At 33.3% G+C, this 26,157-nt stretch overlaps 1 protein-coding gene across 1 annotated transcript; it reads right to left on the bottom strand.

Annotated features, from left to right (window-relative positions):
* Positions 1–146: 146 nt before the first annotated feature.
* Positions 147–25,434, bottom strand: elapor1 (endosome-lysosome associated apoptosis and autophagy regulator 1). Its single transcript, XM_056463640.1, has 22 exons — positions 25,293–25,434; positions 20,990–21,110; positions 19,832–20,012; positions 18,927–19,074; positions 16,159–16,239; positions 15,971–16,076; positions 15,451–15,600; positions 14,395–14,483; positions 13,571–13,748; positions 11,374–11,502; positions 11,194–11,284; positions 9,687–9,792; positions 9,134–9,271; positions 8,684–8,944; positions 7,360–7,533; positions 7,105–7,255; positions 6,391–6,484; positions 6,165–6,266; positions 5,632–5,758; positions 4,150–4,328; positions 2,295–2,460; positions 147–1,102 (listed from the first exon to the last, which is right to left on the bottom strand). Exons 1-22 carry the CDS (start codon positions 25,398–25,400, stop codon positions 1,034–1,036), a joined length of 2,949 nt encoding a protein of 982 aa, XP_056319615.1. The 5' UTR covers positions 25,401–25,434; the 3' UTR covers positions 147–1,033.
* Between the last annotated feature and the right edge of the window lie 723 nt (positions 25,435–26,157).

Here is a 26,157-nt window from a genome sequence, read left to right on the forward strand (position 1 = left end):
TTTAGAGTTGACTATATATAAATAATGGACACAGAAACATTATTGATATCACGTATATTATTTACGAAACATTACAAACAAGATATACATCAAATAAGACATAAAATACAAATAAAATATCAAAAGGGAAGAAAAATTTCACACAACATAAATTCTACAAAACGAAAGCTTTGAGGCATCACATTCGGACAGAAACGAATGTAATGTTATATAAAGAGAGCATTTGAAAATGAAAAATTTCTCTGGGTATTACTATAGGCCTGATGCATAACTAACTAAACAACAATCCATTTTAAAAGAATAAAAAAGGTGGCATGATTTTAGATGTTTAGTACTTTATAAATACCAATGTTTTAACTTGAGAAACGTTATAAAATACATTTTTGGGTTCAACGATAACATTTTTATTCTGACCAAATATCATTTTTCTGGGGAAAAAAATGGGTTTGTTCAAACTCATATTAAATCCATTAATCAAGAAAAAATGAAATTTCAGAGAAAGTTAAAACGTGGTCTAATGACAATTGTAATGTAGATTTCCAACATTGCATTTATATAAAAAGTAAGCTATTACGATCATCATAAAGTATTTTAAAAATTTCTTCATTTGCCAGTTTTGTTTTAGACTGGATTGACAAATAAATCCAAAGGAGACCCAGTGGGAGAAAATATGCAAACTTCTACTCGCACTTGTGAGTCTCCATCTCCTTGAAAAGCCTGAGTTAAATAAAAAAACAAAACACTTTTCAGATCCTTCACCTCACTGTTTCTTGCTGGTGGAATGATCTTCTCAATCCCATCCATAGCACTGAATGCCTCACAATATTCAGAAGACTGTAGAAATCTCATCTCATCTTTCACATTCCCTTAATTTACTTAATTCTAGCTTGTATCTTAATCCATAAACTTTATATTATGAGCACTTAATGCATTTATTTGCATTTATGTTGAATTGCTTGTTGTATTCCTGTAAGTCACTTTGGATAAAAGCATCTGCTAAATGAATTACGGCAACCCAAACATGTGAGAAGTTCTAGCTCATCTCAATCTCCTGTGCAGCAGAGGATTTCAGAGGAACAGAGTCAAAGCCATCAGATGTTCTCTGTAAAACAACAGAATTGTTTCAATAAATTGTCTTTCCCTTTTAATGTTATTAAATCATATTAAGGAGAGTCATTGTTTTTTTATAAACATGTTAATTTGGAAATTCTTGGACTTTTCATAAAGTGTTTTTTTTCAGTCTAATGTAAAGAAAACATGCAATATACATTTTTTACACACATCATTTTGTGTTTGTACATTTCCTTTACAACACATATTAGCTGTTTTCTCAAAATGATTTTTTGAGCCATAAATCTCCACTTCAGCAGGGATTCAGAGAGATATGTTCATAGATATTTTGCCTGATACTATACAGGTAATTCTAGAACATTTTTGAGTCCAGGATAACTGGATTTGTTTTGCAAAAACAAAACAAAACAAAAAACTTTACAGAGAAAAGTTGCCTGAATCACTGAATGCCTCCTCATTTGAAAGTCTCAGCTAAATGACTGAATGACTAAATCTAGGAATACGTTAAACATAATTTAACTGATTAAATATTTATATTCTACAAAAAAAAGTTATTTATTTCTGGCTATTTGCAGAATTTTTGGAATTATGGAGTGATAAAACAGATTGCCGAAATCTCCTCTGTGAAAACAAAACAAAAACAAAACTCTGATATGTGCAAAAAATGAAAGAAGAATGTTAAACCTTACTTCATCCAATGTTCAGACTTTTTTGTTAGAAATGTATGCAAATTAGTGAACGTTTACACATACCTTTCTACAAAACCTGTAATACAAAAATGTGTGCAATTCTTTATGTAATCAATAAACTTGGGAAATGAGCCAAAAACAACAGTTTTGCTTATTCACATGCAGTCCCTTGCCTTAAAGAGACAGTTCACCTAAAAATGAAAATTTACTTCCCATGTACTCACCCTCAGGTGCACAAACCTTGCTTTTTCTGTTAAACACAAAAGAAGATATTATGAAGAATACTGGAAACCGATAGCATTGACATCCATAGTTGAAAGAAAACAAATATGGTAGTCAATGGCTACTGATTAACAAGATTCTTCCAAATATTTTCTTTTGGACGTTTGGAACAAGTGGAGGTTGAGTAAATTATTTTAACTGAATGGTTTTCTAATGAATTTTCATTTTTGGCTGAACTATCTTCTAGAAATGTATACAGCGTCTGTCGAGAGCATTATGGTCAAAGAGAGGTCAGTCTTGTGTCCTCCTCACCTCTCTGGAAAAGGACTTGATCTTCCTGAAGAAGGGTTTTTTGGAGAGGTAGATGAGGTCGTCCTCTGCATCTTCTCCCTCCATGATGGCACAGCTGTCGGCTGCTGGAAGCTCACACTCTTTATCTCCTGCTGTCATCATGAGCTTGGAGTACTTATACTGAAGCCTAGAGAGAAGACAAGGACACTGAGCAGTGTGAGCAGTATGAGCAGCTTATTTACAATTATAAAGATAACAAGTCATTCATATACATATTTGAAAGTACAGTTGAGGTCAGAATTATTAGCCCCACTGTTTATTTTTTCCCAAATTTCTGTTTAACAGAGAATTTTTTTTCAGTAAATTTCTAAACATAATAGTTTTAATAATTCATCTCCAATAACTGATTTATTTTATCTTTGCCATGATGACAGTGAATAATATTTGAGTAGATATTTTTCAAGACACTTCTATACAGCTTAAAGTGACATTTAAAGGCTTAACTAGGTTAATTAGGTTAACTAGGCAGGTTAGGGTAAATAGGCAAGTTATTGTATAACAATGGTTTGTTCTGCAAAAACAAATTTAGCTTAAAGGGGCTAATAATTTTGACCCTAAAATGTTTAAGAAATTAAAAAATAATTTTATTCTAGCCGAAATAAAACAAATAAGACTTTCTCCAGAAGAAAAAATATTATCAGGCATACTGTGACAATTTCCTTGCTCTGTTAAACATCATTTGGGAAAAAATTAAAAAAGAAAAAAAAAATTCAAACGGGGGCTAATAATTCTGACTTCAACTGTATATATTTGTCTTGGGTTCAGTAAGTCGGTGGGTTCATAAAGCTATGATGTTATACTTGGATTCATTGCGTTATGATTATAAAATTCAATACTTTGCAGTATCTGTCATTTGAGATATTGATCAAAATCAGTAATGTAAAAATATAGATTTTCTTGACCAAACCTCTTGGTCAAAACCTAAAATTACAGAAACAATGGCCTTAAATGTCAAAGTTTGGTATAAAAAAAAAAAGGATTTTAAGTTGGAAAAAAACAGGCTGGCTTTTTTTTATTACAAATATGTAAAATTTATTTATAAACAAATTAATTAACACAATTATTAAAACAAAATATGGAAAACTTATATTTTATAATATATTTATTTAGTGCGGCGCTGTGGCGCAATCGGTAGAACAATCGCCTCACAGCAAGCGGGTCACTGGTTCAAGCCTCGTCTAGGTCAGTTGGCATTTCTGTGTGGAGTTTGCATGTTCTCCCCATGTTCGCGTGGGTTTCCTCCAGGTGCTTCGGTTTCCCCCACAAGTCCAAAGACGTGCTGTAGGTGAATTGGGTAAACTAAACTGTCCATAGTGTATGTGTGTGAATAAGTGTATGGATGTTTCCCAGTTATGGGTCGCAGCTGAAAGGGCATCCGCTGCGTAAAACATATGCTGGACCCCCGATTAATAAAGGGACAAAGCCAAAAAGAAAATGAATGAATAAATTTATTTAAAATGTTGATATTACTAGTATAACATCTATGATTGATGGGTTTTTATTGATTAATTTATTCATTCAGGTGGAAAAGAAATACTATATTATACATTTCTCACATTGGCAAATATTGTGCAAACTATATACACCTTGTAAACTTACACTATAAACATTGTTCTTGTAGTGTACACCATATCCCCCTTCTTCATTAATTTTTTTTAGATCAAATGAAACAAAGGCTTACTCAAGGCTATTCTGTCTAAAACATTCTGTTATTTGATGTTTTATCTAAATATAAATGTTTCTACAACATTATGTTTGTAAAATTTGATAAACTGCATCAGTTTTGTGTAAGCTCCTGATGTAAATCGCCTCTCACTTGCGTGTCCTTTTCCAGAAGTAGCAGCTGATGGTAATGAGCAACACGGCAGCCACAGTTCCAATGGAGACACCAAATTTGAGCCAGAAGTCGAGCGTCACACAGGTACTGATCTTCAGAGGAGGCAGAGATACACCGCCTGTGCACCTCAGAGGCTGCTGCCAGACATACGTCGTCCTCTGACAAACACAGACATATTTCATGTGATTGAGTTTAAGAAAAGACACTATAGGTGAATAAGGTAAAAACATAAACTAATCAACAGTTGTTCCTTCCCCAGTTGATTGTATATAATAAGATTTGCTAACTTTTTTTGTGCTACGAGATTTCTAAAATGTTTTTAAAAATATGCGTATGAGGCTAAAGGCTTTACAGAGGGTATTTTGGGAATCTTTTTTAATCAGTTTTGTAAATATATTTTTACATGTTGAAAACAATACACATTTATGACTCATTTTCTATAAATTTTCCTTGAACTACAGTAATACACAAGCCATCAGGAAGGAGGAGGAGAAATGACAAACTTTCAAAAACTTGAATAAATAAATAAACACACGTTAGCCCCTCACAGATGTCTACCGCCAAACTGAAAGCAAAACCAAACATTACATGTCTTCACTTCTCCTTTTACCCTTCCATGCCCTGTGGGAATCAAGATGGTAGGTCGCACAAGTGACACTCGTTAACATTCATTAACACTCACACCACGGACTCGCTCCGTTCCCACCGCTCTCAGCCCCTCATGAGACAATTATTAATGTAAAATGATGCTAAATAATTAAATATGGTTGGGAACATTTGATTATGTTACTAATTGTTGATCAACTTACTGTTAAACAATTTAAACCATTAACAGGGTTAACAATTTCCACCATTTTGTGCTTTAGCTCAATCTAGACACCACATGGCAGGTCTACAACAGAATCTTGTGTATTGTCATCATATTATTGTTTTTAAGAAGTGAATAAGATATTCGCTGAAAAATCACAATAACAAATAATTAATTTACCATTGGTTTATCCTACACATATTGTACAAACTAAAGAGAAAAGTATAATGACACGCCTTACAGAATTTCCCGCCAGAGCTGACATCACTTGGAGCAAGGCTTTTTCTATCAGTGCTTTACAGATTGTTACTTCTTTTTACAACTGATGTAACAGAGTTGACCAAAACATAGAGACAGACACAATATACATCTTGTTGATAACTTTACTATTTTAGTAAACAGTCATTGTGGCAATTCTAGAATCACCCAAATAAAATCTGGTAAATTATGGATGAATATATCTGTAAATTTTTATATCTATAAAACTGTGAAGCAACTGTGAGAAAGTCCGGCTGAAGTGGAGATTTTTAGTTCAGTGCAGGAGAATTTTTTTTTCATCAAACAGCCTTTAAAAACATGTATTGTAATTTAATCTACACAAACGAATTGATAAAGAGCAACAAAAGATACAGTCTTTTGAATGTTTTCTGTACCTGAATTCCCTGGATGCAGGCGCTGACGATTTCCTTATAGTTCCTCTCTGAGCAGAGAGGACAGGCCTGCTGTGAGCGCCACAGGAAGTGGAAAGAGCAGCCGTCACAGGTGCCCTCTGAGCAGTTACTACACACAATAAGAAAGCAAAAAAAACCAATATCCTTTCAACTTCTGCCGTTTGCAAGGTGGATTACAAAGCAAAGCTAGCATTAAAGTTCAGTCCAAAACAGCACAGACTTTAAAACAGAGTCTTAATTTTTTTTTTTAATTAAGGCGGCACAATTTAGAAAGAAAAAATCATAAAAAATCTATGCAAATATGCAATTTTGTTTTAAAATGTTAATAACATTCCAGTGCATTTTGTAGTGAAGTATTTTACTATTTTTCAGTATATTTTATTAATATAGAAAACAAATTTTTTCGTGTAGTATTCTTCTGCTGAGAAAAAGCACATATTCACATAATTAAATCACACACATTGCAATTAAAGCTATATCACAACTTCAAAGAAAAAGCTATTTTTTCATTGTACCTTGGCAGAGAAATATAGTTTTTCACTGTTACACTTGGATCACATCGCAGGCGAATGGAGGATGATCTTCCATTTTTGCATGCTTGTGTAGTTTCTCTAGACCTGTTGACAAGATTAAAGAGAAGAATATCAAGCTGAAGTAAAACAACCAAGATAGATAACATGTAAACGTTATATGAACATTAAAATAAGCTGAGCAGAGATTACTAAAATGAAGGGCACTCACCTGTAGTAGAAAATGACATCAGGCAACTCTGATTCAACCGGAAAGTTGCCATCAGATGATGAAATGTCATCAAGTTTGGCCTCAGTAGTCACTCCTGAGTGTAAAACATTTTGAATTTGATAAATAAGTTTGTAGGTTTAAGCCTGAAATGTACTTAGGATATTATGAGTACGCTGTACAGGAAGAAAGCTTAAAAACTGGTAACCATTGACTTCCATAGTGGATAAAACTAATACTATGGAAGTCAGAATATCATCTTTTGTATTTAACAGAACAGAGACTCATAATGGTTTAAAACCACTTGAGGGTAAACAGTGAGTCAATTTTCAGTTCATAAATATCAGAAAAAAAGTCAAACAGGTTTGTACAAGTAACACAAGGGTGAGTAAATAATGACAGAATATTCAGTCCCTGGGTTAACTACCACTTAAAATCGTTTTGTACTACTTAATTTGTCCACAAGGTGCCAACATTGAACAAGGAAACACAAAAAACTAATAAACGACGTCCAACGAATTTGTAACAGCAAAAGGTCTCCACATGGTTTCGCTACTGCTTTGCATGAGGAACGGTGGCATTCAACTGTAAACTATCAGTCAAGCGTTTTTAAAAACTGGGTACACTGAGGCGGTGTTATTTTCCTCACTGTTCATCAATCGAATGTTAAAAGTAAACTAATTAGAACTTGAGTGTAAACGCATCAGCAGCACTCACCGATTAAAATGTCTCCAATACTGAAGGGCTGAGAGGACACAACACTTTGACCCCTGATCTCAGAAGGCACTACTGTGGACTGACAGATATATCCTTTCACGTCCCTCCTGCTTTCAGTCACATTCTCCACACAGGACGCTACAGTCCTGCTCTAAATGAGAAATGGAGACACTTGAATATAGGATTGTAAACATCTCAGACTTCCTATTTCGGTCAATCATTAAAAACTTCATCTACCCTCATTTATATTCTTACCTCTGCTCCACACAGAGCTACGTTAAAATGATGGAAATATTGCAGGCCTTTACTGGTAAATCGCGGACTGCTCTGAAAGCCAGTGACGTTTCCCATTGAAGAGAAATCATAATACAGTGATTCTCCTTTATGATCCAGTGCTAATGTACAGTCGCTCATACAAGCAGAACGGCCCTGTTTACAGAAAAGACAAAAAGAATGGATATATAAAATATTTGAAAAGTGTGATGATTTGTCAGAAATTTCTGCTTTATTTACGTTTTAATTCTTAAACAATGTATTGTTACAAACTACTAAAAATATAAATGAAAGTCACTTTTTTAATCTGCAGAGTTCACTTTTAAACATCATAAGTTGTTAAATCGGAGATCAATTTCCTATAATGCAATTCAATGTATAAAATAATAAATAATGAAGAAATTGTAGAATAACATTAAAATAAAAAAGAAAAATAAATGTACTACAATACTCGTTTTATTTGCAGGTTTTTCTGCATTGTTTTCAGTTTGTTTCTATGGTTACAAATTGATTTATTTCTTTATGTTCACCTGTGTCTGGTTTGTTTACCTTTCATTTCGTCTTAGTTTTTAAGTTTTGGCTGTATGCTAAATTACCCTTATACCCTTACAACTGTACAAACCATTTACACTCACTGACTAGAGAACACCCATAATGGATTGTGAGAGTTTGTTTGCTTACAAGATGGCATCCACAGCAAAAAAAAAAAAAAACTATTGGTGTAAGTTTCTAAATATATTATTAATTTTTAATAATTTAATTTAATTTTTAATTTAACATTTGTATTGAAAGAATCAAAAATACTTTGTTTCATCCCTTCCAGTGCTTGAATTCACTTACTCATTTTCATTCACTCTATTAAGTGAACTTTATTAATGGACTAATGTAATGAATAGCGAATAAGGGTATAGGGGCGGTTTCAGTTACAGATTTTGTTCTTTAAATTTATAATAACATTATTTCATGCACCATTTCTAATATGTCTCTATAGTTACATATTGGTTCATTGACTATGTTCACCTGTGTCTGGTTTAGTTACTCCTCATCTTGTGTTTATGTTCCTTCAGTTCACTGACTATCTTTGCTGATTTACATAGCTGTTACAATTTCACCTATACCTGAGGTTATGTTTGATTTCCCTTTTGTATACGTTTATTAAAGTAAATAGCTTTTACTATATCCTGCTTTCCTGATGTGGCATAACAGAACAAAAAAAATACAAAGATGTGTGGGTATATAAACACAGACAGTATACAGTATAATAATCACTTAACATCTCATAATTCGAATCATAATTCATGCTCACTTTATTGCTGTATGTATTGGGTCCACATGGAATGCAGGCTTCCTTCCCGATGGGCTGCTCGGGTCGGATGATGGTGTTAGAGGGGCAGTGTCTGCACACCCCAGTGCCATTGACCATGTAGTGTCCTGGAGTGCAGGAGACGCAGGAGTCGCTGTCAGCGCCAGTCAGAGCGCACTGGCGACATTCTGAAGCCACGCCACCAATCACATTAGTGAGGTGAACAGAGTAGATCTTAGCAAGGTCAGAGCTGTATTCATTTTTCTATAACACAGACAGACAGACACACACACACACACACACACACACACACACACACACACACACACACACACACACACACACACACACACACACACACACACACACACACACACACACACACACACACACAACCTTAGATTATCAAAGAAAATGTAAAAACATTAAAGAAGTGAATGTTTCTAATCTCACCCTGTTGAAAGCTCCAGTATGCTGAAACCCCCAGCTGAAGCTAACTGTGCTGTTACTTTTAATAAGACAGGAGTAGGACTGCTTTCCTATAGTGCCAGACCAACTCTCCACAACCATATTATTCCTTTCATTTTGTCCCTGAGGAGAGATGAAAACAAATATTAGACATTAATGCTCTGCAAAATATTATAATAACAATATTATATATTACCAATTAAATATTTAGGGTCAGTAAGTTTTTTTATCAATTAAGATTTATTCAGCAAGCAACTTCTTGTTCAAATAAATACTGTCTATTTGAAATTTGTATTAACCAAAGTTTTAAAAGTGTTTTAAAAAGGTATTTAAAAATATATTAGATAAAAAATGAATTAAATTTCCTGTTTCACTGACTTTTTGATTCATTAAATATGTAGCCTTAGAGAGCATACAGGACTTCTTTCAAAATGAAAATCTCACAAACCTCAAAATTAGTTTTTTATTTATGTATCTACATACAATATTCAATAACAATAACACAAAATACTCTAATATAAAATATGGTCAAACTCACTGCCATGAAATAGAGTTTACAATCAGCTGTACACTTGGTTTCAAACACAAATGTTATTCTGGAAAGTTCGACTCTCTCGTTGTCTTCACGCAGGGAATGAGGCAGGCTGGAAAAAACGAAAGACCATATTATTGTGTACATTTATTACATTTTAACATATAATGACATATATTGTGTAAACCCAGTTTTTGACACTTTTGTTGCAACCCAGGCTCATTCTGAAAACGTACCTCTACAGACGTTTCTGGAGGCCGAGAAATACGTCCCTGCGGTACGTTTTTCTGCATTTTTGGTTTTCGAGAATCCATGAGAGGCCGCTGTGTACGCTTGGCGCGCTAAAGAGACAAACTGGTTGCAGCCGGAATGCCGTCCATAGGGAAGTAAGCGGTCAACTGGTAAGCATGAAAAGGAGCGCCACCCCGTAGCGTTCATTTAAAAATAATGAAATGCAGCCATACGTACCTCTGGCTACGTAATTCGCGTTCTCCAGAAACTTCTGTAGGACTACGTTTTCAGAATGAGCCAGAATGAGCCTTTTATTTGTATCGCGCTGTACTTATTTTAAAGCTAAACTGCTTAATCTGATCTTATCCAGGTTGGATTTGATTGGTTTTGGCAATCCAATTGGTTTTGTGCAACAGGCCTCTGATCAAAGTCCCTTTAAGGCAAGTCATTTCACTCAGTGACCTTCTTTGAAACGCCTCTCGGGCAGTAAGCTCGGGCATTCTGTTTGAATGGGGAAACATCAAATTCTCCAAAACTACTTGCCAAGCTTACGATTACATTTCATATTACGAAAAACCAACAAAACTAAACAACAACTGTCTGTTTAGTTTCATTTCTAAATGTTCGTATCACACAAAATCTGCAAAAACTCATGTCTGGTCCGAGCCCCTCCCCCAGAGAATTGTCATTCTATAGCGATCGCTGATTGGCTCCTGTACTAGAAGGCGGACTTTATTCGCCATACAGTGATCGCAGATTGGCTCCTCCACTAGAAGGCGGGGCTTCAATCGCCATATTGACAGTTACACTTTTCCCCATTCAAAAGTATACGAGTGACATGTCTTGTGTATTCAATAGTCTTTGCTCTGATGTACAGATTTGTAAGTGCAAAAAAATAGAAAGAGCATGCACAGATGGTCGCATACTATGTAAATATTAAGCTCTACCAAGCTTTGTTTCGCATCAACTGTTACATACACATAACTAGAAATGCACCAGTGCTAAATCTGCTGCTACTAACACTGACAAGATAGTTTGGTGACTCTGCCTTTTAAATAAAGTGTGGACTGCTGGAAAGGGGGAGGGATTGATGCACTAATAATTTCTCTTGAGTTTTGTTTTTTCAAATTCGTTGAAGGCTAAAATTGAAATCAAAATTGAATTTCACTAACTCATTTAAATAATATAGACATTGCAAAATAAAGGAGGTGTTAAAAAGCATAAAAAGACCCCTTTAATAATGATCATGATGAGTTGCTGTTTGTGCAGAGTGTTCTCTCACCTGTAACCTGGTACTGTGAGCGTCAGCATCATGTAGTCAGAATCCTGATCGCTTGGTGTGGTGTATATGTATTCGCCCGCAACCTCCCAACCTGTCGCAAGAATACCACAAAGCACACATACTCCTTTACATCCACACCTACTGCTGAACAACTAAGAAAAACACTTTTAAAAAGCGTACCTGTGCTCCTGTCTGTGCTGCTGTATTCAGAGCTTAAGACTGAACTCCTCATGTTACTGGGCATCTTGTTCCACCATTTGTACTCAAAACCCACAACTGGCTCTGTTCCAGCAGGACATTCAGAACATTCTGGACACATTCAATGCAGCAGATGAGTTCTGATAGTAAATCTGCTTAAAGTTATTAGTTCACCAGTTTTTTTTTTATATCTGTCATTATTTACTCAACGTTACTAGTTTTTTGAAAAATACAATTTTACTAATACATATTTTGAAAATGTTTGAAACATAACCATTTACTACATTGACAGACGTCAACTTAATAACTTAAAATTAAATTCTTTCATGTTTTAGCAAAGGAAATAAACTCATAAAAGTATGGAACCACTTGAGGGGATTTTGCGCTCTAGAAATGTGAGCACTGATCTAAAAACATTTGGCTGTGAGCTTTTCTCCAACTGTAGGAGCTTTAAAAATACGCAGATCACTCATCTCTTGGCTATGCTGCTGTCGTTTTAAAAACGCAACACTTCTATTTACAAAAAAAAAAAAAATAAATCAGCTCAGGAAAAAAATGCTTCGGTGGACACACACCCTAAAAGGGGAGTACATTTTCATTTTTGGGTGAACTATGCTTTTAAGTTCTGACCTATGAAATTCTGTTTCTGGGTCCACTTTCCATTTTAATTGAGAAAATAGATGCTTTTGACCCCTATTCTCACTTTGAAGAGTATGTTTGACAAAATCATGGCGTTCAATGTACAGGTTTTGGATTTGCAGCATCCCAGATACCAATATATCAAGAGATAGTTCAATCAAAAATAAAAATTAACTCACTAGTTAGTATATTTTACAAGTATATTTCACTAGTAAATTTTGAAAAATTTTAGAAACTTGCACAATGCAAAAAATGCTCTTTAAAATCTTGTTTCTAGTCCAAATATCTTAAAATTCTTCAATAAAGCATTTTCTATCTTTTTAAACAACATTTTTTTAGTAAAACCTACATCTAACATTTCAAGCAAAACATAATGTCTTGTTTTCAGAAATAATTAGCCAAAATGAAGTGAGTTTGGCAACACAGTAGTTCAGTGGTTAGCACTGTCACCTCACAGCAGGAAGGTTGCTGGTTTGAGTCCCGGCTGGGCCAGTTGCCATTTCTGTGTGGAGTTCGCATGTTCTCCCCGTGTTCGCGTGGGTTTCCTCCAGGTGCTTCTGTTTCTCCCACAAGCCCAAAGACATGCAATATAGGTAAATTGAATAAACTATTCAATTCACCTATATAAACTAAATTAGCTGTAGTGTATGTGTGTAAATGTGAGAGTGTATGGATGTTTCCCAGTACTGGGTTGGGCATTGGCTATGTAAAACATATGCTGGATAATTTGGCGGTTCATTCCGCTGTGGCGACCCCTGATGAATAAAGGCACTAAGCTGAAGAAAAATGAATGAATGAATGAATGAAGTGAGTTTTCTGCCAATGGGGTAAGCAAAATACAAGTTTAAGAATACAAGTTGAAAACAAGCTTATTTTGCTTACCCCATTGGCAGGTTATTTTGCTTGTTTTAATTTAAAAAACTCACTTAATATTACTAATTATTTCTGAAAACAAGACAATATGTTTTACTTCTAGAAAAGGCTTCTTGATTTAAGAATTTTTAGATATTTGGACTAGAAACAAGACAAAAACTCTTTGAAAGAAAAGCATTTTTTGCAGCACAACCACTGACTTCTATAATAGCAAAATAGATCCTATGGAAGTCAATGGTTACAGGTTTCCAACATTTAATAAAAACTAACTAATTTTGTATAAATTTTGTAAAACATTTTGTGAAAAAGGGAGAAAGAGTAAATGATTTAAGAATTTTCATTTTGGGTGAACTATCCCTTTGTACTATAAATATTAATCTATATGCATTTAAACTATAAAATGGAATTACTGTCTGACCAAATGAATAACTATCACAAGTATAAACATTATGATCAGACTCTTCAATATTATTCCAGCACACTCTGAGTGTACATTTGTGCCATGTGTTTTCAGTTTGGCATCTGATAAAACATTAGGATACAGAAACTGAGACATATGTTATCAAAATTAACAAACATATTCTAAATACATATGCTTTTTTATTGTTATATTTACTCGTAGTGTTGTTATGTAGCGATGTAAAATAGGTGTGTAAGCTGTCTGTACCAGTGCCATTAGAGTAGAAGCCATGTGGACAGGCTTCACAGGTGGAGCTGTTGGTGGAGAAGAAGCCGGGATTGCATGGAGGACAGGACATCATCTCTCCTGACGCCGGGAGCTTCACTGCACCCTCCAAACTCTCACTGCAGATCTTGGGCTCAGTCCACTTATACATCAGTTGAGTCTAAATATTAAACAAACCAAAAAACTATCTGCTGTCAGACTTAATGTATCAATTAAACTAAACTCTAATGAAAACCTAAAATAAATAAAGAAATTCACGTTGGCACAGTTGGTAATTAAAATACATTAAAAATGCAAATTAAAAATCAAGCCACTTATACACTAGTTTAAAATACACTATACAGTCTAAAAATAAACTATAAATTAAATTAAAAGAAATTAAAATGCAATTAAATTAAATTAAAATAAATTGAATGAAATGTAATGAATTAAATATTAAATTAAAATATATTTGCATCCTTTATAATCATTTAATGTATCAATTCAATTTAATTAAAATATGAATAATCCATTTAAAAGCTAAAACACAAACTAAATTAAATAATACACATTTGAACACAGAATAAATAAGTAATATAATCATGGCAGTAACATTAATTGTGTCTAAATACTGTACAAACATCAAAGATCACCATTGGAAATAATTAAATGCATGAATTATGTAATAAATTTTGTATTAGTATCAGTGATCAGGTGGAAAGGATCATCAAATCAAGAAATAAAATCTAATTAAACAAAACAACAAGGAATGCTGGAATAAGTGCTTTCTGACATAAAGACTATCAGTGTTTATTTTTACATGTTACCTGAGCGCTGGAATCACAGGGTGTGTGGGTGTAGAAGTAATCAGAGGTTTTGCAGGCTGGTCGCTGTGTACAAGCTCCAGATCCAACACCTGTAGCACACACACACACACACACACACACACACACACACACACAACATAAAGAGGAAAACGCCCGCAGCATTAGGAAAAACACACACACACTCATTTAGATGAAGTGATAAGACACAGCAGGCAAATCCCACAGGCAGGTCATTTACATCAACTTTTTACTTCTGTGTGGTTAAATTTAAATGCTTGATCACATCTATGCAGATCAGTAACGTTCAAAAGCCTTCACGCAGCATTTGCTGAATGACAACCAGTCATTACATGCCTAAATGCTTTGAGAAATACAGTTTCTAGTTTATGATTGATATTTGTGTTAGTTTAACCTCAACAATTTGACAACCAAACCTTTTTAATGTTTTTATTTAATTGATTTAATTAATGAATTGAAATTAAATTAAATTGAACTGCTAAATTTAAAATAAAAAACAGTCAGATGTCAGCTGTATATCTTTAATTTTATTAATTATATTAAGTAAAAAAAGATAACAATAAAATTAAAATAATCAAGACATATTTATGTCTGTAAATATTTAATTATAAATTTGTATTAGTTTTTAAAAATTAAATTAAATTAAATTTCATTCATTCATTTTCTTTACAGTTTTAGTCCCTTTATTAATCTGGGGTTGCCACAGCTTAATTTTTTAAAATTAAATTAAATTAAATTAAATTAAATTAAATTAAATTAAATTAAATTAAATTAAATTAAATTAAATTAAATTAAATTAAATTAAATTAAATTAAATTAAATTAAATTAAATTAAATTAAATTAAAAATACAAGCACCAAAACAACAAATGCAAATATGCTTTAAATACTCCACTAACACAAAGCATCTTGTATCCATAAGCACAAATGGAAAAAAACTGTTGTCCTGCATGTGAAATAACACAGAGTACAACAATAGCAGCTGCTGACCCTGTTAACATTCATGCTCATTCGGCTTTTAAAATGCAAAGACACACACCTGAATATTTGTCCGCATCACACGGTTGACACGCAGTGGCTCCTTTATTAGAGTATGAATTAGCAGCACACGGGATACAGCGGGCAGCTCCTGGTTTATCACTGTAAGTACCAGGCTTACAGTGAAAACACTCTGATGTATACGAGACCCCTGAGGAAGAGAGGTCAGTCATCAATTATTAAATTAATTTCCAACCTGCCACCCTTTTATATAAAATAAAATAAAATAAAATAAAATAAAATAAAATAAAATAAAATAAAATAAAATAAAATAAAATAAAATAAAATAAAATAAAATAAAATAAAATTAAATTAAATTAAAAATTAAATTAAATTAAATTAAATTAAATTAAATTAAATTAAATTAAATTAAATTAAATTAAATTAAAAATTAAATTAAATTAAATTAAATTAAATTAAATTAAATTAAATTAAATTAAATTAAATTAAATTAAATTAAATTAAATTAAATTAAATTAAATTAAATTAAAATTGTAGCATTTATGCTGTTTCCAAAATACCTGAGATGGCAATATTCTTGAGCAGAACCGGTTTGGCAGTGTTGGCAGCCAAAGAGAAACCTGTTGTTCTCCAGTACAAGACATTGTTACCAGTGCTCAATGGTACCTACAGCAGACAGAGAAGAGGATTTGAGGCCTGGAGTTTCTATTTGTGCTCTCAAAATAGAAAAACATACATAAAGACGTACATAATGATAATCCCAGTCGCTCTCTGAAATCCTCATCCAGCGGTTCTGAGAGTCTGTGGACTGACACTGGTCATTCTGAACCTGCAAACACAAGCATATGCTCTCCCTTATCACACAGCATCCAAGAATATTAGAAAAGAAACAAAGACCAAATACTATTCAACAGATTATTAATGGCTAAACATAATGTAATGGCAGTCCTTTAATTAAATTAAATATGTTAATTTAAGGATGAAGTGGATGATCATTTTTTGTGCACAATCCAGTTCCAACATTACCATTTGCTGAAAAAAGAGGATTCCTAGCTTTTTTTTTTGTTTGTTCTCCCTCTGTTATTATATATCCTCTTAATTTGTGTCATTTTAATCTTATGGTTACATAGAATTTTGGAGAAGTGTATGAATATAAAAGGCTTTATTTCAGTCTATAAAAACTAAAAATAAAATAAAAACATTGTAGTAGAGAAGTAGAGAAGAAACACATTTACAGTGGTAAATAATCCATTTTAAAGGAACCGCTGTGGCCAAAAGTCATGTCCAGGCTAAGAAAATTGATTTCCTTTGCCCTTTGTTCAAACATATTGATGTTATACATTGATTTTTCTCTCCAAGTACTCAGCTTGTTTCAAACTACTTATTTAAAACAAGCTGAGACAACACAACTCGAGTTTTTTTTTGGGACAACTAAACCCCATGTTTTATTTTAAACATTTAAAATTGTCTTATGTTTAATCTACTTAAATTTGTAATAAGTTAACTTAATTCCTTCATGTTGTCCCAAAACAAATTGATTGTGTGGAACAAAGCATTTTTTTACAGTGAACTAAGCATTTAGTTAATAGTTTGACCTTTGTACTAGTTTTCAGGACACTATTGTTTAATATGAACCATATTTATACTGTCTGAATCCCCAATAAGCTACATTATGTGTCTTTTTACTACACTGAAAATATTAACTTTGCACTGTAAAACCCAACAGTCAACTTTATCAAATGAAATGAGTGTAGTTAACTTAAAATTGACTGAAAGTTAATTCTACTCATTTGAAAAGAGTTTTGAACTCAGTATTGAAGGTAATGGAGTTAAGTAAATACCTCATTGCTTCAACTTAAATGGATTAAGTTCACAGTACTCATATAGATTAGTTTTTTTAGCTCAAATTGTTTGTTGCACACTGTTTCCTCAAACGGTTTGAGTTGCCTTAACTTATTGGGTTTTACAGTACTCAACTGGTTTGAGTTCTTTTCATTTATTGGGTTTTACTGGGCTAAAATTGCTTCGTTTACTCAAATAGATTAAGTTCACAGTACTCATTAGGATTAGTTTTTGAACTTTGTTGCAATCGGTTTCCTCAAATGGTTTGAGTTACTTTAAGTTTTTAGGTTTTACAGTGTGTGAACAAGGGGATATATAGTGGGTGGGAAACTTCATATTCATGAGGACATTTTATTGGACAGAGTGCAAAGTGAATAAATAGATAAATAAATAAATATCACAGTAAATTTTGAATGCATTTATCACCTAATGCTAATTTTGGGTATTGTTTTGATCATGCTACCTCATATTTTTAACCTTAAAGGGGACATATTATTCCTCTTTTTACAAGATGCAAAATAAGTCTCTGATGTCCCTAGAGTGTGTATGTGAAGTTTCAGCTTAAAATACCTCACAAATAATATTTTATAACTCTTTGAAACTGCCCCGTTTAGGTTTTGATCAAAATTATGCTGTTTTGGTGACTGTTGCTTTAAATTCAAATGAGATTGTGCTCCACACCCTCTTTTTAAAAGGAGGTGGAGCTACAAACACTTATATGTGTCAACTTAGTGGTAGATTCAAAAACAGGACTAATGTTGGGAATGTCAAAAACTGAAAATCTCAAAAGATGTGGCTTAGAACAGTGTTTCTCAACCACATTCCTGGAGGACCACCAGCTCTGCACATTTGCCATGTCTCCTTAACCAAACACACCTGATTCAGATCATCAGCTAATTAGCAGAGACTGAAAGACCTGTAATGGATGTAACAGACAAAGGAGACTTCTAAAACATGCAGTGTTGGTGTTCCTCCAGGAACGTGGTTGAGAAACACTGGCTTAGAAGATGGTAGTCTACACTGAGATTACAGTGTTCATTTGTGAATTCTAAAACTCATAATTTATAATGTTTACCTAACTTCAGCATGTATGGCACTAAAACTCTAATAGCGGATGGCTGCTTCTCACGCAGGGCTGTACATGCTAATGAGGGAGAGATTGTCACTAATGGCCAGGACTTTCCTCTCTGATGACATGTACAAAAGGTAAATGTCAATCAAATTGTTTCTGCAGATTGTTTTTATGAAGTGTGTTTATAAAAAATAGAATTTAGTCATTTTTATCATTAGAGGCTGGCTATATTTACACATTATTCCCACACAACTGTGTATAGATACACCTTATAAAAGTGATTTCTGCACATAAGCTTTATTTAGGCCCCTTTAAGACTAACATATTCATAATAAAATAAGTGGTTTAATTTTATGTGGTTTGCAGATCAATAGTGGCTAATCAAGTCCAATAGAAACAATGTAATAACAGTAAGTAATTATACAAAAGCCCAATATATCTTCCATATATAACGCATTTGGTTTGTAAGTATGGTCATTAAAAGCAAACAATGTTCTCTTTTGCCCACTATTTTATATTGTCTGTTATGTGTCCTATATAAATATGCATTGTATGAAAGTGAAATAACCATAATTCGTTTGACGCTACAATGCAGTACTTACATAAAACTCAAAAAACATGTGGTTGTCTGGATAGATGTACTGGAAGGACACAGAGCCGGGCTTCTTCAGACTCACGGCGTATGAAAGAGTTGAAGTGCACTCATCTGTGTTTGAGGCAATATAGTCACCTTTCGGGATCCACGTTGAGCTGCACACATGCAAAACACACACGCAATTAAGCAAATGCCTGCCCTTCAGCTTTTTTCAATTACAAATAATTCAAGGTCCTCACTTGCCGAGCACTTTTAAGCACATTAAACATTCTGTGCATGCAATTACAGGTAAGTGAATGTTGAATGGTTCAACAATCCACTTGTTCTTGAATTTTTGAGCGCTAGAGCATCATTTTGCATGTCCTGACTCCTGAATGTTGTAGTTCTCATTTTACACACATGGGTTAAAGTCGAGAAGAGAGCATCAAGTTAAAAGTATAAAAAATAAATGTATACATTAAAAACATTTTAAATGGTTAATTAAAATGGTCTTGTTACATTTTTCAAATAATGTCTGTCTAAATAAAATGCCAAAATATGGGTGAAATACTGTAGTGTTGTCATTCAGTGTCACAGATATATTATATAAAATTGAAACGACTTAATAATTCTGTGATTTACATATATATAAATGAATAAGAACCCATACTAAATTGTATTATTTTATAATTAATTAAATCATCTCATTGACAAATGCATTAAAACTGGTCATTTAAAGGACAGTAGCAAAGTTTGAAGATTGAAGATGATAATTAATTAATATTTCGGGGCTGCAATGTGAGTCTTTTAATATCTTATCAAATTATTCATGTTCTAAATATGACTGACATGATTTTTTTGGGTATGTGGACTGTTGTTACACTTTTTATTGCATTGAGAAGGGTCGTCTTTTGACAAACAGAAGTTACTCACTTTGAGCAATTGGTGTATGTGTCTCCAAAGTTCATGTTGATGCCATGGGTGACGAAGCCGGTGGGCAAACTGTCCCACTCGTCAAAAGCAACACCCGTCCCGAGAGAATAGGTTCCTGCAGCACATTTCTGACATTCTTGAGTCCTCATGTCCAGAAATTCACCTTCATTACAGGTGAACGCTGACAACGGGAAAAAACAAAGAAAATGATTAAAGATAAAATCATGTACAGCCTTTTAACAATGAAAACCCTTCAACTGGTGATATATTTAGGGTCCTATGAATTTTCTTAAAACCCAAATTCCATGTTTTTCCATTTTCTGGACTAATTCCACCTTAATAGTTAAATTTAAGCTAAAACAGTTAAAAGTTAAGTTTTAGCAAAGAAAAATGCTAACATGCAGAATTACTTTTTTGACTTTTAACATACAACTTAACATTTAACAATAACAACTGCACCAGTGTTTCTCAACCACGTTCCTAGAGGACCACAAGCACTGCACATTTACCATGTTAACTGAACACTCCTGATTCAGATCATCAGCTCATTAGCAGAGACTGAAAGGTCTGTAATGGGTGTGACAGACAAAGGAGACATCCAAAACATGCAGAGTTGGTAGTCCTCCAGAAACGTGGTTGAGAAACACTGACCTATACAATTTAAAGTTGCATTTTAATAACTCAATATTTTAGTCAATTGTACCTGTTAAGATGAAAACATTCCATTATATAATTAATTTCAGATATTTCTGTCACATTTTATACAGAAGTTTTATTTTAATGGATTGTTGTCATGTGCACACACACACACAAAGTAAAAATGTGTTTTATAATGCAAAGTTTCAATAGATAGTTTAGTCTGCAGCCTGCTTATATAATGAGATGGCAGATGCAGAAAACACCACAAGAGTAATACATGCTCTATGTTTAAAGAATAAACACAGACAAGCAGAAAATGTAGATTTCAAATAGAATCTTTTTGCAGTAAATGTTCACTGACACTAGTCCACACTGCAGTTTGATTAGGTGTAGACTTACTTTTTAAAAATTCTAGTCCTGTGGCTAGTTTCCATCATTTTCCACATCACAGAAACCATATAATGTTCTATATATGCATGTTTGTATCAAGTAGGGTTTGTGTCTATTGTAATTACTTACTGCATTGTGTGCCTTTGACTGGGTCAGGCAGGCCGGTGCAGGTCTCTGGTTTGTTGGGAATTGCCACCCTCCATCGAGAGCCCAAAACGTCACAGTCTGTGTACTCAAAATGGTAGTCAGACTGCAAAATAAAGAAACATGCAACAAATGCACTGAAATCTTTTTCCACTGTTTTCAATGTGAATGGTTATTGACAGTTCATTTCTAGATTAATATACAGTATTTGTTAACATACAATTTCAGAGGTCAACCACATCAAACTTTGCAAGTGATGACTTCTGGAAGGAAATGTTAATGTAAGCAAATTATACTGTGAAGCTATAATAATGTGGCAAAAAAGCGTTACTCAGAAAATAAGCAAATACATGAGTGTGAAATGCTGATTTACACTGAAAACAGAGCTAGTTTACGCTGATTTACGCTGAATAGTTTTATAGAGAAAAAACAGTCAATTACAATCTGCTTGTTAAGTCGTGACGTATGGAATTCTTTTTCGGGGTCCAAGCCGCTACTCATTTGAAGTGAGAAAATATTCGTTTATGGACACTTTTTAGTCATATCACACATTAACGTGAATTTTAAATAAAATCAGTGTACACATCGGTCTCTGGACTTGCTGCATCACAAATACCAATATTTGAACAATTTATAAAAAATGTATCGCTTTTTGGCCATCAGATATTAGGCATGGATATATATATATATATATATATATATATATATATATATATATATTGTGATCGTGATTTTCGAAAGTGTTCCATCGCTTTGTTAACGTTTATTATTACCATTTGATGAGTCTCCCCATACAGTTTGATAGATAGAGCGATTGGACCCGGAAGCTGCTTCTTGTGACGTCACACTTAACAAGCTGATTAATACTCCAAAAATCCAAACGGTTGGTTTCTGAGTTCTTATAAAGGGATTGATCACCCAAAAATTACAATTTCCTCACCATTTACATACATACAAGTGGTTTTAAACTTATGAAATTCTTTCTTCTGTTGAACACAAAACAGTATATTCTGAAATGTTGGGAAAAAGCAGCCATATATAGTAGGAACAAAAAAACTATGGACGTTTTTTTTTTTACTACTTACTCTCAGAATATCTTTCATCGTGGTCAAGAAAACTCAAAATAGTTTGTAGCAAGCGGAGGATGATTACACATCATTTTCAAACTGGATTCCTGGAGGGCCACAGCTCTACACAGTTTTGTTCTAACCCTAATCAAACACAGCTGATCCAACTAATCAAGGGTTTCAAGACTACTAGAGACAATTAGGCAGGTGTGAGTTGAAGGTGGATGGAGCTATACTATAGAGCTGTGGCCCTTCAGGAATTGAGTTTGAGACCATTGCTTTAAATCATTTTCACTTAATGCATCACTTTGTGCTTCACACCATACACATGCTTGTGGTCACCATTGTTTTGTGTTTAATATGCCTCAGGATTACATTTCCTTTTAAAATACTGTGTCAGATCAATATTTGCACAATAGGTGAACCCGCCCAACTTCAAGGATGTCTTCGTATCCTTGTCTAAACAAGCAGTCTTTAGCATTTATTATTGTCCTCATCACTGTGCAAATAGGGAGAGCCTGATGAACTTAAATCTTGAGTAAATTAAACTTCCAAACATCCTGTTTACTAGTAGGACAATCTTTGATAAGATGCTTAAAAGGTGTGGCTAGTTCAATCAAAAATTTGTCTCAGAATTGTTTGTATATGTCAGCTCACTCCCAAAAAGAACAGGCGACTGGAAAGAAACATGAATCTAAATAAAGCTGACCGAAAGGCACCTGAGGTAACAACAGAGGTGCACCTCACAGGGCAAATCAGAATGACCCATGTGGAATAAAACAAGATTAATAGTTAACAAAACCACAACATGACATGGCAGCGCTTCCTATGTGTTTTTGTGTTAGTGCTGCTACATTAGCTGTGTTTGGTGAGAAAGAAAGAAAGAAAGAAAGAAAGAAAGAAAGAAAGAAAGAAAGAAAGAAAGAAAGAAAGAAAGAAAGAAAGAAAGAAAGAAAGAAAGAAAGAAAGAAAGAAAGAAAGAAAGAAAGAAAGAAAGAAAGAAAGAAAGAAAGAAAGAAAGAACAAGCTGTCCTCGTTATTATCCCCACATGCATATAAATGATGAAACCTAAAAACCAAGGCAACAGAATTGGGTGACATTTGTTTCTATGGTGTCTCTTAGGGGTCAGATTAACTGATGAATCTCTCACTCCTACAGAAAACCTGGACAGTTTTTTTCCACAAGGTCAGTGGTAAGGTCTATTTTCAGTGCTGTTTCAATTAAAAAAATGGATTTAAACACACATTGTGATGTCCATATTAAATGCCATTTTTAAATGTGATATTATAATGCAGAGAAAGCTTTATAAATGTGAATAAAGTGTTATTTTTAATAAATGTGAACAAAGTAATAAATGTTTATAAATGTGAATAAAGCTTAATAAATGTGAATAAAGTTAATGTTTTAATTAATTTTTGTGAAAATAAATGAAAAAGGTTAGGTTAGGTTACTTTATTTATACTTGAATGTAGATTTGGTTTGCGGTCACTGTCATTTCATAACAGTGCCACACAAAAAACTCACATAATGACAACAACAATTGGACATAAAGACATAAAACATAACTAAAGAAAACACTCTCTTCCAAAAATAATAAATAAATAGAGAATAAATAAACAATCTTTTCATACCCCCCCCCCCCCCCCCCCCATTAATGTTTAAAACAATCTATAAACTGTAGAATATGCAAGTAAAAGAAACACCTCTGCTTTAGTCGATGCCTTCTTTAAATGTCTTATATACTGTAAAATATTTGGGTTAAATATGTCGTTCACTGTAACAGATTGTCTAAAAATGTAAACAACAATGTGCTTATTATCACCTGTGCTTATTAAAATATGCAACAGAAATGACTGGCCATAATAATAACAAATAGTATATAATGTTTTAAATAATTAACAACTATTCTCAAAAACTTTGTATGTAATTATGTAAAAATATGTACATGTGAGAGTTCCTAGGAAAGTGGCAAAGAATAAAAACGTTGGGGCTGCACTGTGATAATATTAATATGAACAGGATTTGTCCATATTTTACAAAGCCACTATTTAGGGGTGTATCATTTGTGCACAAAATCATATAAAAAGAAGAGTAAAAAACTATTATAACACAATACTTCACCCATTTATAACAAGTAACAAAGCACATGCACAAAAAAAACTTTCATTCGTCCCATAAAAAATAGGGTAATTGTTCACATCTAAATTTGAACACTTGAGCCAATGAAAAATAAGTCATCTGCCTCAAGCAATATTTTATTTAAGTCCATGAAACTACAAAGCATATTCATTCATTCATTCATTCATTCATTTTCTTACTCAGGGGTCACCACAGCGGAACGAACCGCTAACTTATCCAGCATATGTTTTAAGCATCGGAAACACACAAAGCATATTGAGCTTCTGTTTAATACGCATGCACTGTCCGGTGTGAATACCCTTAAAACTTTACATTGGTCAAAACACATATTTCTTAGTTGAGCTCTTAATCAAAAACAATTGTATTTAATTATGTGTTGAACTTAACATAAATAAAATATATATAATATTAAACTGAAATTAAAGATACTTTTTTAATTGAATGAAGTACTGCTTGAACGTTTTTTTTTTTAGTGTGCTTTTATGTCACTGCCAAAAAAAAGTGAAGATTTTAAGACAAGTATATCACTATCTATATATCTATAACAACAGCAATACTGTCCACGTGTAAAATGTGACACTGTGCTCGATATAGCAGATGTCTTTTTCACACAGCTCTCCAACGACAACGGACACGCTTATCTCTGGACATGATAAGAAAAGTGTATGACACATTTCCATGAACACTCCTATTCAAACATGATTTTTGTCTCGAGGAAACAGAGAATGTAAAAACATCTGAAAACAGTTTTATTTAAAGGTCTGTATTTCCTGATGAATTCTTTAAGCTTTTAAATTAAAAAAAGCAGTTCTGGCAAAGTCCCTTATTTGATCTTTTTTTTTTCATTTGTTCCTGAATGGTTTCATATTTTGTTCGGTTTCTTATTCGCAGTGTCATCATGTGAGACACAACATTCTCTGTGTAACGTGAGATCTCGACCATAATGCATTAATAATAATAAAAATAATAATCCACAGGACAGACCATGCACAAATCACAGTAACATACAGACTATTGTAGTGCCTAATGCTGCAGACTTAGAAAACCTTTATAACATAGGGCTACAATAAAAGCATCTTACCTCTTTACAGCTGGGTAACTCCGTAGCCTCAGTTAAAAGTAAGTGGAGCAAAAAAATGACAGAAACACCTTGAGCTCCAGCAGAGAAAAGCACATGCTTTACAATCATTGTTGTTGCTAAATGATCTTTTCCTTCAGGCAGAGCGTGTGACGAACAGACGTTGTGTTTAAATATTGCTGAGCTTTATTCACTCTGTTTGCACTGGCACAGGCACTTAGCTCTCCTATTGGTCAGTCGCTTTGGGATGGAGTTACAATTGCAAACGTGTCTGTCTTGTATTGCCACTTTGTAAAGATTATAAATATTCCCAAAAATCTAAGGTTTGTCCTCGATGACAAAAAGAACATGATAGTAATATTAGTTATATGAATTATATGTGAGAATAACAATCACATTGATGTTAGTATATGTTTGTAATTTATTAATATCCATAATTTGCTGATAGTAAAATTATATTTATTAGTACAAGATACTGTAAAGCTAAACAAAGTTTCTGTTTAATTACGTACCCACAATTTCATGGGAAATCCTAAAGGAAACTGCTTGGATTTAATTATGCTGTAGTAATATAAATAAAGCAATTATTGCCAGTTAATATAAAACTTTACACCCAATTGCTCTGGCTGTAATAATATTCTGTCAATTTTATTAGCCCCTTTAAGCAAATTTTTTTTCAATAGTCTACTGAACAAACCATCATTATACAATAACTTGCCTAATTACTCTAACCTGCCTAGTTAACCTAATTAAGCCTTTAAATGTCACTTTAAGCTGTATAGAAGTGTCTTGAAAAATATCGAGTGAAATATTATGTACTGTCATCATGGCAAAGATAAAATAAATCAGTTATTAGAGATGAGTTATT

Source organism: Danio aesculapii, chromosome 8, assembly GCF_903798145.1.
Source record: "Danio aesculapii chromosome 8, fDanAes4.1, whole genome shotgun sequence".
Lineage (NCBI taxonomy): Eukaryota > Metazoa > Chordata > Actinopteri > Cypriniformes > Danionidae > Danio > Danio aesculapii.